Source organism: Falco cherrug, chromosome Z, assembly GCF_023634085.1.
Source record: "Falco cherrug isolate bFalChe1 chromosome Z, bFalChe1.pri, whole genome shotgun sequence".
Lineage (NCBI taxonomy): Eukaryota > Metazoa > Chordata > Aves > Falconiformes > Falconidae > Falco > Falco cherrug.
This window is the reverse complement of record NC_073720.1, coordinates 54,184,369-54,198,944: the sequence shown is the minus strand read 5'-3', so window position 1 is coordinate 54,198,944 and position 14,576 is coordinate 54,184,369. Positions and strand designations below refer to the sequence as shown.

The following is a 14,576-nucleotide window of genomic DNA, read 5'->3' as shown; positions in this document are numbered from 1 at the left end:
AGGGGCTCCAAGAAAGCTTGTTAATATTCAAGGATCTTCCCCTCCAAGCTTAAAAGTGTCCCATCCCAATGAATATGAAGTCAGTCAAAAATATCAGGAGGCCTACATGAATGAAAAACAATCTCCTGGCCAAGCTCAAACACAAAATGGTAGCATACAGAGGTAACCCTGGAGGAATACAGAAACATTATCTGAGCATCCTAGGACAAAGTAAGGAAAGCTAAAGCCCAAATGGAATTGAATCTGGTGAGCAATGTCAAAGGCCGCAAGAAGGGCTTCTAGAGCACACAGACAACAAAAAGACAACTAGGGAAAATGTGGGCTCATTGCTCAAAAGACAGAGGACCTGGTTACACAGAAGAGACTGAAGGAGTAAATGCCTCCTTTGCCTCAGTCTTTACTAGCAAGACCAGCCTTCAGGAATTTCTTCAGAGACCAGGGGAAAGTCTGGAGCAAGGAAGAGATTGCCCTGGTGGAAGAGGATTAGGTTAGGGAATACTTAACTGAACCGGCCATATTCAAGTCCATGGGCTGTGATGGGATGCGCCCACAAGTTGCTGAGGGACTTGGCAGATGCCATTGCAAGGCTGCTCTCAACAATTTTTAATCCATCGTGGTGACTGGGAGAAGTGCCTGAGGACTGCCGTAAAGCAAATGTTACTCCCATCTCAAAGAATGGTAAGAAGGAGGACCTGGAGAACTACAGGGTGGTCAGCTCACCTCAATCCCAGGGAAGGTGATGGAGCAGCTAATCCTGGACACCATTTCCAGGCACATCCAGAGAGAAGAAAATCAGCAAGAGCTGTCAGCATGGCTTCACAGAGAGGAAGTCACGCATGCATGACCAACTATGATTGCTCTGGTATACAACTGGAGAGCAGTGTATATTGTCTACCTGGACTTCAGTAAGGCCTCTGACACTGTCTCCCATAGGATCCTCATAAACAAGCTATCGATGCACAGGCTGGATAAGCAGCAAGGTGGAGTGAAAACAGGCTTAATAGATGGCTCAGAGGGTGGTGATCAGTGGGAATTTTGCTGATGACAAAACTGGGAAGGGTGGCTGATATGCCAGAGCGCCATACTGCCATTCAGAGGCTCCCCAACAAGCTGGAGAAATGGACCAGCAGGAACCTCATGAAGTTCAACTGGGGCAAGTGTAAAGTTCTGCACCTGGGCAGGAACTACATCAGGCACCAGCACACACCAGAGGCCACCCGGCTGGAAAGCAGCTCTGCAGAAAAAGGCCTGGGGGTCCTAGCGGACCATGAGCTAGCAATGTGCCCCTGTGGCAAAGAAAGCTAATGGTGTTCTGGGCTGCTCTAGTAACAGTGTTGCCAGCAGGTCAAGGGTGATGGTCCTTTGCCTCTATCCAGCACTCGTGAGGCCACACCTGGAGTATTATCCCCACTTCTGGGCTCTGCACACAGGACAAGCATATACTGGAGAGAGTTCAGCAAAGGGTTACAAAGATGATTACAGGACTGGAGCATTTCTCCTATAAAGAAAAGCCAAGAGAGCTGAGACTGTTCAGCCTGGAGAAGGGCAGACTAGGGGGAAATTATGAATGTAAGTACCTGAAGGAAGGGTGAAAGAAGGACAGAGCCAGGCTTTTATTCAGTGGTGCCCAGTAACAGGACCAGAGGCAGTGGGCACAAGTTGAAACACAGGAGACTCCTCATGAACATTAGGGAACATTTTTTTCACTGTGAGGGTGATGAGCACTGAGACACAGGTTGTCCAGAGAGGCTGTGGAATCTCTACCCCCTCAGAGACATTACAAAGGTCCCTTAATATGGTCCTGGGCAACCAGCTGTAGGCAGCCTTGCTTGAGCAGAGAGCTGGACAAGATGACCTCCAGAGGTCCCTTCCAACCTCAGTCTGTGATTCCTGTCCACAAGTACCTAACACTGCTGTACATACCAGTGCCAAATACCTGAGAAAAATCAGCAGAAACTAAACTTATCTGAACCACTGTGAAGAAAAAAAAAAGGCAAAATTCAACAGACCAAAAATACTTTGACTTATTCTTTGAAAAACAGGGAGGGAGCTGTAAAAATAAAAAAAGTGATTCCATCCCTGTAAACTTCCCTTGAAGACCTACAAATAAATACATAAAATAAAACAACTTTGGAAGGACAAAGATGCTACAAAGACTGCAATCTCAGTATCTAAACAGAAATAATTGCTTCGAAACCTAGGAACACAAACATTTAGAATCTAATATTTGCCTCTTCAGTAATGTTGTAGCCTTTCACTACATACAGTGAGACTGCAGTACCCAAGCAGTTCTACGTGCAGGCACACTAATCACAAAAGCTAGATTCAAAACTTACCAGAATCATACAATCATATTCAAGGATTAAAAGTATTGTCCTTTATCACTGCTTGGAACAAAGATGTAACAGAATTGCAGGCTGACTCATAAAAAGGAAAGCTTTTTTTTTTTTTTTTTCTTCAACACATACAACTCTTCCAGGAATCGGTGGAGTAGCAGGTGTCTAGAATCACAAATTTAGGCTTTATGTACTGAGTTCCAGAAGTCACAGCTGCAAACAAGGATGTGTCAAATCAAAAAACCTGGAACCTTAACATTCTGTGTCAGGAACATATCACTGACATCAAGTGGTGCAAATCAGAACTGCAATACTAAGCCACCAAAGGAAGTCAACCAAAGAGAACTTTCAATGGTTGATGCTACGTTTGGAAGTTGCACAGTTAAATTAAAACACAAGGAGATGATAAAAATTGCAGTGTGTCACTAAATTATAATCCCACAGTGCAACTGATTGTGACATACACTGTTTCACTTTGCATTTTTTTAAGAAGGATCAGAGCACCTTGGAGTCTCAAAAAGGTGGATGTAGTGGAATGAAGCTGGGTTAATTATCATTGATAATACACAACTGTGGGTTGGCTTCAGAGGCGGCAGGTTGGCCAATGCAGATAAGGCGCAGCGGTGGCTGGTTAAGTGGTTGAGTGTCAATGAAGAGAGAGCAGGCAAGGAAGAAGTAGAGAGAGAACACATCCTGCCTCTACAGGGTGTGAGGAGAAGGCAGCAGAGGGACTGTATGAAGAGTATGCTGGTATAAGGTGGTGAAAGACCTTGTTGCAGCTTGATAGTCTAGAGAGTGCTGCAACAGGTGGAGAAACCACCCCCATCACTCGTTCACACAAGATCCTTAATAGGCCTGGAAACCAAAGGTTCATTTTCTTCCACAGAATCCCCTGGAAGTTAAGAAAACTAGAAGATCAGAACAGAGAACCTATTTATAAGTCATTTCTTCACAATGTATTAGTGATGAGTAATCCACTTCAAGCATTCACATTTTTCTAGGAATCTCCTGGTACAACAGTTAACCAGAAAAAGAACACCTGGATGCTGTTCTGCTAACCTAGTTTCTCCTACCCCCAAAGACACTCAGGATAGCAGGAGCTAACACCTCAGATAAGCGTCAAGAGAAATACTTTAAAGAAGTGCATTTTTAACCCTGTGAAGTGTCCTACTGCTTAGGGATGGGAGAAACCCCTCTGCTTTAACAGTAATAGTTTCAAAGAATGACAACTTCCACTGCATAAGTACACCAGGTCCATTACAAAAGCTCTCCGAAAACCACACCAATCTGCCTGCATGTCTTCCTTTCTTAGAGTTACAAAAGATTGTCACAGCTATAAGCTTCTAGGACAATTACATACTGGTAGTGAAAAGGGAGACATAGCTACACAGAATAACCATGAAAACATTCTAAGTTTTGCCTTACAGGATAATAAACTCCTAAACATGACAGCCTTTACATCAGGACAACCAAACAGCAAGCAAGCTCATTTATATTATAATACCCATGAAACACAGAAGAATTTTCAAGTCACCATCAAATGTAGGTACATCTCACAAAGCATTTAAATGAACTCATGCTTCAATAAAGTAAAAGAACAGGAGGATACCGATTTTCTAGAAGAAAGATTCTTTTTAACATATTTTTACCACAGCTGAAAGCCAATTCTGAAGTTTCTTACCACTTCTGTTGATGTCTCTGCATGCTCAGAAGTAACATGGTCTTGAAGAGATGTTTCCGTGTAACCCATTTTCCCACAATAAGGACAAGTGAAAGACTGTGGCTGCTCTACAGAGAAAGCTTCTCCACCATAGTACAAATCTGGAACAAAAAGCGTTTAAGTAGAGGTTACTTCAAAGCAGTATCATTGTTTATTTTGTTCAGGTAAACCTCTTTTTAAGTATACTTCAGTGTAATCACTGCCAAATTAATCATCTGGTATTTAACTGAAATGGCTATTTCAATCTTGTATGTAGGCCATATGCTGATATCCAAGAAAAGTTCAATTACTGATGACAAAACCCAGACAAGACTACATTTCATTTCCATTAGCAAACATGACACAGCTTTCTATTATTCAGTAGAAGCGAAGACTCCTATGATGATGATGCTGGTACTGCCAAACCTTCACTTTTCTGCCACCTTATCCCATGTACAGGGTCATCTGCAGTATTTTTCAATCATAAGATGACTGTTCAAAAGCTGAACTCTCAACAGTACCTCAAAAATACAGATTTATATTTAGAAATCCTTAGTGATACCATATGTCAATCTTCATGCCATAGCTGAATCAATCCTTAGCAATAAGTGGTTTTAGAAACGTCTCAAATATATAATGTAGAAGATTGATAGTGAAAAGGTATCTAATTAACTGTTACATACTGGTTGCAACTGTTAGGTGTGTTGGATGTAAGCACTTTTGCATTGCTGATGAAAAGCAGGCACTTTTAAATTGCCAGCACAGAAGTTCCCCAAACTTAACACAAAATTTTATCACACCATGCAAGAAAAGCATGCTTTTCTCTCTCCTCCTCTGCAGGTACTATGTATTCTACATGAAACATGAATGAACTTCACATCAAGATAAAAAGTGTGACTTTCTTCAGCAAGTAATTTAAAATCTTTTCACTGGCATTTTTTCTAGGACTCACTGATAGGGAACTGAAAAATATTTTCATAGAATTATGACTATTCTGCTATAAATTAAAATCTGGACAAGTCTGAACAGATACTAGACCTCATATTCTGCACCGCAGGGCAATATCTATCTATCTAATGTGTTAGGAATATGTCCTTCTGACAGTTTTAGTCACAGCTTCCTAAGGTTCAGGACATCTGCTACTGACCTGTCTTCAGGACATGACTAGGAAGAACAGAACATTTTTGTTTCTGCAGCTTTATAAAAGATGAAACTTTAGCTAAAGATGTACATATCTATAATCCACTATATTAACAGAGAGTATTTTACATGTAACTAGATATTGAGGGTTAAGACTCCCCAAGAGTATACCGGAAATGAACTTCTTATGAACATGCTAGTACACAGAGTTAAAGACACAGAAGAACCTGACTGAATACACAGCAGAATAAAGTTTACGTTCAGTAAGTCCCCGTTCCCCTTTATTTAGAAACTGCTTCTAGAGAATTGAAATGCCGGAGGATGAAAGATACCCCTTTAAAAACCACGCTAAGGAATGCCCAAGTAGACAGACAGCCTTACCAAAGAAGAAACACTACCTGACACACTGAACATTTTAACTCGTTCATCAACTTAACTATCACACTAAACTTGGTGAGTACCATCCTGAATCTAGGTTCATTTATTCACATACATATGAGGAAAACATTATGTCCAACTATAAAAAGTAAAAAGTTCCCAGCCTGCCAATTAAGTCTTAGTTCTCCAAATTAGCATTTGAGGCTCCATTGAATGTTTTATACAATAAGGCACAGAAGTAATTTTCCATTAGAGAATGGAATTGTGTACCAGATATCACTAAAACTGAAAACTATACAGACTGAAAGTCAGCATGAAAGTAGGTTGGAAGACATGCCCAGATTAGATCATGATCTCCCAACCTGAAAGTCATTTATATAGTACTGACACAAACAGATACCTGGAATCATTATTAGAGGGAAATCCCAAAGGTCTTTGCACAACAGGCATTAGGACTCACTTCTGAATGCATCTGAGTCACCCAACACATGAACAATAGGCATTTCCTTGACAGGTTGTCAGGCATTCAGCTGGCATCCTAACAAGACGTGTGGTACATCTTACTGCAAAACATACGTCCGTATCTGATCCTCTGCAAATCCACAGGAAGAACCAGTGAAGCTATTAAAAGGAAGGTCTACATTTCCCACATTCGTGGGAGAGGCCACTGGTCAACACTTAAATATGCCACATTCAGCTGAAGACAACAACACTACCAGACTAGAAAAAAAAACTTCTTAGAAACTCTTAAATCTGCTTGTTTGTTTTATAAGCTAAGTATCAACCAGCTTTAGAGTACTCAGAATGCTCAGACCCAGGAAAACCAGCAAATTCCACCACATCAAAGCTTTTAAAACTATCTGTCGCTATCCATTTCTCACAGTAAGCTTATGTTTATTCCATATGAGTAGACTGATATTACAATTACTCTGGCAGGTGTCCAGAACACCTGGGTCTGAGGTAGGATTACACCATTAGCACTCAGAATTCTGACAGTCCCTACGTACAGGTGTTAAGCAACATCATCCTACAGGATGAACCAATTAGATTTACTTACATGCACAACTATCTTCTGAGTTGAATAGCTTCTCTAAAATTACAGCACACATTTTGCAGGTGTTGACCAGTCTTGTTTCCAAGTCTTCCCCTTCTCCTCTTATTTACATGACATGCAATAAAGACTTATATAAAAGTTAACCTACTCCAAGTTTGAGGTTATGAAGACTGTTTCAGATATAACACAGAGAGACTGACATAATTCACATAACTTCAAGATTTTGCAGCTCCTAACCATTGCCACTTCAGTACGTATTTCACTAAGTAGTACTCCTCTGGAAGTTTCTCCAAGAATCAGACTCCTATTCTGATGAAGCCAAAAACCTGAGCGGGGGTAAAAAAATTACAGTGATGTAGCATACTCAAATACAAAGAATTTGCGTATGTCATGGTTTCAAATGAGGAAAGCATGAACAAGGTTTACATGGAACAAAGTTCAAAGCAGTTGAACAGTCCCTGAATGGAACAGCCATGCAGACTTGGGAACAGATACTATTTCAGAAAAATACATCTGCAAGGCAAAGGATTCAAAACGATTGTTGTCTAGAACAGATAAATGCAAAATGTTCCAACGAAGATGGATGAAAGAATTCTCCTTGAAAAAAATCCTCCTCTAGAAAAATTCTAATTAAAGCAGCTCAATACACAAGTTGTTACAGTACATGGCAAGAAGGAAAGCTTTAAAAGCGTTCTTACTTCTAACAGTGTCATTGCACAGAGGAAATGAAAACTTCAGTTCTCATTTTTTCAGTGTCCTAACGATAGAACAGAGTTGGAACTTAACTAAAGATTCTAGGAACAAAATAAGATGGAAACACTATATTGTTCTCTGAAACTGAACTAGAACTTCTGCAAAAAAATTATGCAAACCTGTACCAACAGCAAAAATGCCAGTCACAAATACATCAAAAGCTAATGACAGTTTGTTTAGTTGATCCTCTGATTTCCTTCAAGCTTTCATATGATGCTCATGATGATGATTAAATGCCTATTTACTGATTGGAAAGCTGAAATTCTCCATCACTGCAAATATACATATACATACGCAAAAACACCAAGACAAATTTTCCTTTGAGGACTCTTTCTAGCTGAACAGACTAATTTCTGGCAATTTTCCAAGTCCTGGCATTTTACATACTGATGTGGATAAAACAAGGTGATCACTCAAAGGGGCAAGCGAATGAAAACAGGGGTAAGTCATCTTATTCTTTACAGGATTTCCATATAAAAGTAACTTCTGCATCTACTATCTAAAAAGAAAAAAACCCACTCCTCAGTTATCTGATCATCTAAAACCCTTTACCTACAAACTTCACTACTTCATGAATGTAAGTATTTTCAAGTAAGGCAGAAGTACCAACTTCCAACTTCACAGCTGAGCAAACAGCACAAGGCCACAACTGATCTGCAGAGAGTGGTAAACAGATTAGCCCACAGGTAAAAATATCTTTTCAGTCCAGCTGTCAAAATTCCAGCAGTACACACTGTTCTATCACAGAGGGGAAAGATTTGATGAGTACTGTCAAATCCTGTCTCTCACCCCTGCTTTTGAATAACATGAAACAACCCATTTATTAATTTAAAAAATTAAACATCTGAGTTCTTTCCAGCCTTCTGATTATCCTGCTGCATGCTCTCTCATGCATACTTCCTTCTCCTTCTTTCTCATAATACACAGCAAACATACTTGCACATGCAAAATAACAGTCTTCCTCTGGAAAAAAAAAGTAACTAAAAAATGCACCTGCCAGAAGTGAAATAAGTCACTGGCAAATCCAAGTATTTTTCCTTTGGAAGTTTCTACCTCCATTCTTCCTCCTCAACTTTAATCTTTCTCCACCTCTTATAATCAAAACCTGTCCCGCTTCTAACCTGAAACACAGGTCAACAGGTAAGTTTTCTTTTAAACTGTAACATAAACTAAAAAGAAAGAAAAAAGTTGGTAATTAAGTGACATCATGAACCCTTCTGTCTAATTTTAGCACTGAAGTTACAGAATGGATATTTCTCCACCTGAGAAATTCTTTTGCAAGAACATAAAAAATCCTAAAGATTATGAATAGTCATGTTACTGACTTCCATTTGCTAAGGAAGACCCTAAGAATTAGAGGTAGTATGGGAAAAAATTAAGAGGCCATGCCTCCATGGCTGCAGAAGCAAGGCAACCTACAAACGTATTACTGTTTTCATTTACAGTTGTATTACCGTTACGATGCAACTGGCCCGTGACCAAAGAATTATCCTTTCTGATCACAAATAAATCATTCAGATAATGTATTTCAGTTCTTTCCGAATACCTTTCCACACAAAAGCAGGAGTCCATAACTCTTAACTCCTCTGGACCTGTAAAGCCCTCTTTTCAAAGTAGCTAAGAAGACAAAGTTGCTCAGTAAAAAAGAAAAATAGAGTAAATCTCATCCCTCTTGCTTATGAATTAGGGGAAGAACACAAAAAAGTAGAAGGATCAGGATACCATCTAAAGTGGACTCAGCAACAGTTTCTGAAGTTAGATTTCAAGCTCAAGTGTTTAGACAAAACAGCTTTTCTTAAAAAAAACAACACAACCTGCCCCAGCTCCCCAAATTTAATGTGAAATCTCAACAAAATATGTGAGCAGGTTTGCTTTCTTATCCACCTATAGGGACACACTGCTTGTATTTAATGTTTAAATTTAACTCACACATTCCTGAACTTGGCAGGAGGTTAGCAATGGGACAGAAGTACAGTAGGATTCCTTAGATAAAAATCAAACTTTCAAAGAGATTATTCAGGACTTTTATTTTCTAACAGCTTGTCCTTGATTTCTGTTAAGACATATTTCTTTACAAGGGTACACAGCAGTCAGGAATTTTAGTTTCACTTTTCTTCTTAAAAGTGCTGTAATTTTAATTTGATATATATATATAGAGAGAGATTTAAAAATGTTGGTATTATACAAGTTCTATTATTTTGATTTTTCCCCCCGATGTTTGAAGAAACTAAGTGGTGGCAACACACAACATTTTACAAATTATATATATTCCTGTATTAGTGATCAAGCAGCTGTATTATTCAAAATGGTATTACCCTTAAAACTGGTATAATTTCTGTTTTGCTGCAGATTATCTGAATGAAAAAATTCTAAAACATGCTATATACTTTACTATAAATAAATGACATTCGTCTATGTCCTATTTATAAACATCTGCATAAAGGAATGGGCCAACAAGAGTTTTATGAAATTCAGCCCAGCCCTGCCCCAAGCAGGCGTGCATGCAGCAGCTCTGAGGAGATGCTGCTGGGTGCGGGAAGAGGGGACAGCGAGCTCAGCTGGGGCCAGCCATGTGCCTACAGCAATGAGTAAGGGTGATCCTCTCAGCTCAGCACCCAGCAGCCTCCTCCAGGCACTGCATCTCCTTTGGCACCTCCTAGTACAGGGGAAACATCAAGCTGAGGTGAGCTCAGCAGGCGGCCATTAAGATGGCAAGGGCTGGAGCACCCGACCTGTGAGGAGGCTGCAGGGCCAGCGCTGGTTCAGCCTGGAGGGGACAGCTTTGAGTCACCTCGTGGCTGCCCCCACGCCTACAGAGGGCGAGGACTATCAAGGAGACATAGCCAGGCTCTTCACAGTACTGCAGTACTGGAGGACAAGGGAATATAAGGAGAAACATTTTCCCTGACACAGACGGGCAGTAGAACAGGATAACCAAGCACTCCCTGTGCAACTCCCGTTCCTGCAGGTTTTCCAGACCCAAGTGGGCAAAGCCCTAATTAGCCTGGTCTGACCTGACAGCTGGGAGCAGAAGGTTGAACCAGAGACCTCCAGATATCCCTTCCAACCAGAATTACACTTACAGCTGACCCTATGAAACAAAGACACACAGTGATATAGCTGTAATGCTCATCTAGACTCTAATAGTCTGTAATCACCAGCATTGTTCTGCTTTACAGACGGGAAAGACCTGCTCCCCACAGGTGAGATCTCTACTTGCCTCACCTGGAACCCTCCCCTTTCACTACAAAGGCATGCAAGAGCCATGTCTGCTAGAGTAAAATGCCAGCTTGGTTGAACCTGGAAACAGCTGCTCATTCCTTCCAGTCAGAGCATCACTATCACAGTCTTTCAGCAAGTTTCCAATACAGCTATGCCTAGAATAAAGAAACAGCATGCCCTCCATTTTTCTTCATAGTTTCATTAGCTGCCAGTCTCGCCATTCAACCTCAGAGACGCATAGTGCTGGGCCAACTGCCTGGGTGTCAGACAGGCTGCCTGGGTGGACAGTGATTATTATGGCTGGTATTCAGTTGTTTGCCCAGCAGCAGCTGGGTGTTTCCTTTTCCCGGCAGGCATCAGGGCCCTGAGCTGACAAATCAGCCTTAGCTGCCTTGACCAGCCTCAAGCCAGACCTCCACACGCCCTTTGCCCATGGGCTAAATCTAAGGCCTGACCATCTGGCCATGCAGATGCTGCAGCTGCACCCAGCCCTCCTCCTGCCATAGATGTATCTCCTGCCTGCACCCCAGCGCTGACCTGTCACACTGGCTTTGCCCAGGACTGTCAATGGGAGCTGCTCCTGTTACTAGCCTTGCCCTGCACACAGTCAGTGAGGACGCTGCCCCTGCCTGTGCTCTGCTCACCCCCAGCTCCTGGTTTGTTATGCCTTGTGAAGCAGCCCTGGTCTTGCTGCTCCTCACAAATAAAGAACCACATGCTGAAGCCATGAATGAGCACAGATGCTAATGAAGATGAGAGAGGATGTGCATCCTCTTTGCCAGTACTGAGCAGTCTCACAGCAGCACCTGCTGCTGCTGCTCAAAGGCTGGGTCAACTAGCTGGGGAGTAGCTCTGCTGACAAGGATTGGGAGATCCCAGTGAACAGCAAACCAAACGTGACTCAGCATTGTATCCCTGTATCACTGAAGGCAAACAATGACATGGGCTAGATCAGCAAGAAAAAGGCCATCAAAACAAGAGATGCAATTATCCTACCTTACGTGGCACTTAGGCAACATCCTACATCACTAGGAAGTGACTGAAGGCTTCATTACTTCTATGCCACTTAGTTTTACATTGTGAATCTTCCCCTGTATTATTTTCTTTTAACCCATTAATATCTGCCTCCTGGGTTGTTTTTCATATTCAGTAGTACCGCTATACTGACAACTATGAAATAGGTCATTCTAGATTAGTTCTAACGTTCATTATTGATTTTCTAATTAAACGTAACATTCCTTAGTTCCTAGGTTTTTGGATGTTCCTAAGTCACATGATCTTAGCTACACAAGGCCCTCTGAAAAGCAACTGTAGCTTGTCTAAGCATCTGTACAATATTGTACAGGAACACCCCTTTATGTTTTAACATTCTACAGAAAACTATAAAATAAAAACATCTGAATGACATCACAGGCCTTCCTGAGCCCTAAGGAATATGTTTATTCATAAGTATTCCCCAATTCATTCTCCAGTGTATAAGCTTACAAAGTCACTAACACTCGGATGCCACCAACCTTTGCCAGTGATGATTTGCTCTTTCCCATTCCTATTCTACAGTGTTAATCAAACTAGAAGTCTTGCTGCAGAGCTGACCTGCAGTACTGGTTTTTTCCCCCCAGCTCTGGTTCTGTGGAAGCAATGCTCAGATATCAAGCCATAAGAAATTTCTAGAGCCTGTTCTCTTATTCTTGTTATTTAAAGAAGCTACAGTACTGTAAACACCAACCAATGCAGAAGCAGCCTATTAACAATCTCAATACTTCACTGTAAACCTTCTTCCACCTCAACCTCTGTATTCTTCAAGTAGACTGAAAGAGCAAAAAAATAACCCCTCTCTGCCCCCACAACATACACAAATATGTTACCCACGTGTAACATCCAAGAATAACTGTTGTCAAGGGGCTAACAAGTTCGAACTGTGCCTCTCAGTGACCAGAATCCTGAATTAATAGACTGTACACACAGAATTTTACCTCATTAGTGAGACCAAAAAAAGAGAAACCCGAGAAGAAACATATGTAAGCTACAACTGTGGCATGCATTTTTGATAATGCACTAAATAATGTCCTTCCAAACCCTGGATTCCAAGGGCCTGGATTTCTGAAGTCATGACCAGGCAGTCTCAGGGCAAGTGGAGGCCTGAGAATTAAAAGAAAATGAAAGACATCTTCATTCAAAGGCTGTTTTGAGAAACCAACTGCATGTTTCTATATATAGCTGTTGTCTTACCTTTACTGCTATAAACTAGATTTTACTTCAGTTTTAATCAAAGAGGTAAAGTAGTAATTTACAATTCATAAGACTTCAACTTTTGAAAAATCATCATGTTTAAAGAATTCACAACAAAGAACACCACAGCTGGAATCACTAAAAAAATTTTATTGAAATGATAGCCTTGCAGGCTGAACATAAAAACAAAATACATGTCCAGCATCAGCAACATCTTAGAGCAGTGGTTTGTCACAGAAGCATCTCATGAGTTACAACCTGTTATAAATATGATGCAATAGAAACAACAAGCAGGATAGGAGACAAAACCAATTTTTTTTTTTATTTTAAATATTGGCATGGATTTACAGTCAGAAATAATTCTTAAATGAATAGACCTTCAAAGGAATTCCAAGAAGACTACATGCTAGTCCTTGCCTCTAATCTTTTATACTCGGTACAGCCCATCACTACCCCTACCTACAGTCCCGTATAAGCCACCAGTGAATTAACATTCCTACAAAATCTCACCAGGATTTTTCTGCTTGGACAGTGTGGCACTTGCATAAAGCATACTAGGGGAAGAAGGTTGCCACATCTTCTGAACTGGAAATTAATTAGGAGTAGTCATTCTTATTAAGTATATTTATTAGTCTGATAACAGCTGGCTATCAGCCCAAAATATTAAAATAATTTTAAAAATATATGTACCACTTAAGAAAAATATAACTCAGTTCTTGTATGCTAAAATGGAAGAAAACATGGCTGTTTTTTTCAGAAGATGAGAACTTGCTATTATTTTCAGTGTGCTAACAGAGGAAGTGATTAGTAAGTAGAAACATGAAACCCCATACTATGTTTGTAGATGCAACGTAGCAGCAAATTACCAGAATTTGAAATTATCACTTACCAAAATCTACTCTTGTTAGTATGCACTGCATTGGATGGTCAGTTGTATGCCTTGTCGTTGTTGCACCACTTTCATAACAAGTTGCACAGAGATCGTAATCGTAGCAAATTAAACACTTGTATCTGCGACCTCGAAAATTTCCTTTTAAACATGCATCACAGCTGACACCTGTAAACAAATAAAATTGCTTTAAAACAGCAAGAAATTAACTTTTTTTTATAAGAGGCAGATTTGTTGCTGTCACTGCTCAACAACTAAAAGGAGCCAGCCATCTCTGACATGTACAGCTGACTCAATTTTTAAATGTATTTATGTCTAAAGATACTGCTCTTCCAAATTCAGTATTTTGAAATCTTGAAGTAAAGTAAGGGTAGACTCAAGCACTTGAAATAATAATACGTTAAGTTACAAAATTTCTTCAGGCACATCTTCCTACAGGCACCTTTACATACTTTGACTGTTCAGTTAGGAATCCTGGGCTAAACACTCTTAAACTAAACGGTATAATGGTTGATGGAGACACACAATCCCCACCCCCGCACCCCCCAATAAGCAAACCAACTGCTGACAAAAATGCACTAGCTTTTCTGCCTTTACTTTCACACTTCCTAATACTTTAATTCTGGAGAATATCGTAACCACCCCTGACATATGTGGGGTAGAAATTAGGAGCTTTTCTCATTTTAAATAAGAGGAAAAAGTTAACGTGTTTCTTGAAGTTAGGCTACATCTGTTCTCTCCACCCTATTTCTTTCTCAAGCTCAATCTTTATACTGTAAAGGAGCCACACTGCATGTGTCAGAGAAAGGCGTTACAGGTTCCAAAGGTTTTCATTTTTCTCTGTGTAGTTTCAGTTTGCTCTTGAACTTAATACTT

General features: G+C 40.4%; 1 protein-coding gene across 5 annotated transcripts in view; it reads right to left on the bottom strand.

The window, feature by feature from the left end:
• The window catches only part of LOC102046107 (E3 ubiquitin-protein ligase KCMF1), a 54,471-nt gene that overhangs the window by 12,672 nt on the left and 27,223 nt on the right, over nt 1-14,576 (bottom strand). For 4 of the 5 annotated variants that reach the window (XM_055698864.1, XM_055698866.1, XM_055698865.1 and 1 more), the window contains 2 exons: nt 13,701-13,868; nt 4,018-4,157 (listed from right to left, as the gene is read on the bottom strand). In XM_055698864.1, the coding sequence (XP_055554839.1) occupies nt 4,018-4,157; nt 13,701-13,868 (308 nt within the window). Of the gene's footprint in view, nt 1-4,017; nt 4,158-13,700; nt 13,869-14,576 lie in introns of those variants that run through there. The other variant, XR_008730210.1, reaches the window with a different exon arrangement.